At 47.2% G+C, this 1,155-nt stretch overlaps 1 protein-coding gene across 1 annotated transcript in view; it reads left to right on the top strand.

The window, feature by feature from the left end:
• Nucleotides 1–277: 277 nt before the first annotated feature.
• Nucleotides 278–1,155, top strand: part of LOC138859686 (uncharacterized) — a 1,272-nt gene continuing 394 nt past the window's right edge. Inside the window, exons 1-4 of the mRNA XM_070115505.1 lie at nucleotides 278–479; nucleotides 580–711; nucleotides 815–1,085; nucleotides 1,141–1,155. The exon at nucleotides 1,141–1,155 is cut by the window's right edge and continues 394 nt beyond it. Of these exons, the coding sequence (XP_069971606.1) occupies nucleotides 278–479; nucleotides 580–711; nucleotides 815–1,085; nucleotides 1,141–1,155 (620 nt within the window). The remainder of the gene's footprint in view (nucleotides 480–579; nucleotides 712–814; nucleotides 1,086–1,140) is intronic.

Consider the following 1,155-nt stretch of genomic DNA (forward strand, 5'->3'; position numbering starts at 1 on the left):
ACCTTTCAAGACAATTTTTTTACTGAGTGTCATGTCATAAGAAATTTTAAAATCAGAGCAATGGAAGTGAAGATATATATATATATAATAACCGTCAAATTTGCTGAGGCAGTCTCTGGTCGTTTTGCAGCGCGCGGCAATCTAATGTACCCTGTACTTCCACGGGACATCTTCAAGCATGAAACGCTTCATGCAGTTCAAGAAACGATTGGTGAATGCCCCAGAGTAAGATAGAATTTCATCTCGCAGGAGACACTGGACGCCACAGATGCTTGCCATGCAGCTTGTCTTGACAGGGGACCCGGATTTGCACTATTCTCAAGTGCGCAGAACTCGTTCACTGTTAAGAAGGGATATGGAACAGTTTCTTAGGAGTCTTGCAGAAGAGATAGAAGCTCATTTCTTAATAAATGATCTTCATCCTGCATACCAAGCCCTGAGAAAAATGAACTCTAAGCCCTCTTCGCCGGTGAGCAGTTGTACCAGGTTGACCCACAAACATTTAACCTGGATGCGGGTAGTGCCGAGATTCTGTTGACAGACCCACTCATTAGTGAGGATCCTCCCTCCTAATTGAAGATAGGGGGGCGATCCTCAAGCTGAAGAGTGGCAAAGTAGCAGGTATCTGCAGCATCCTAACTAAGCTCTTAAAGGCTGGTAGTGAAGCTATGGCATGGGGCTTGCATGTTCTGGCTGCCATCTGGTGGTCTAGTACTGTTCCCCCTGACCTCTGTGGTCATCTCTCTCTGGAAGGGGAAGGGGGATCGATGGGACTGCAGCAATCACCGAGGCATCACATTGCTCAGTGTACCAGGCAAGGTTCTCGCCCGCATCCTTCTGAGACATATCAGAGACCAGCTACTGTGGCATCAGAGGCTGGACTTATCTGGATTCACTCCTGGTAAGTCCACAATGGACCGTATCCTTCAAGTCACTTTAGAGTACCGTCTTGAGTTTGGGTGTAGGCTGCTTGTAACCTACATCGACCTCAAAAAGGCGGTCGACATGGTGCATCAGGAATCACTCTGGGAGATCCTGAGACTGAGAGGAATTCCAACAAGGACTAATAGCAAGTCTGTATACTGGTACTGAAAGTGCTGTAAAGTGTGGGTGGGGCTTGCTGACCTTTTTTCATGTTAGTTCAGGAGTGAGGCA

Source organism: Penaeus vannamei, chromosome 3 (assembly GCF_042767895.1).
Source record: "Penaeus vannamei isolate JL-2024 chromosome 3, ASM4276789v1, whole genome shotgun sequence".
Classification (NCBI taxonomy): Eukaryota; Metazoa; Arthropoda; class Malacostraca; order Decapoda; family Penaeidae; genus Penaeus; species Penaeus vannamei.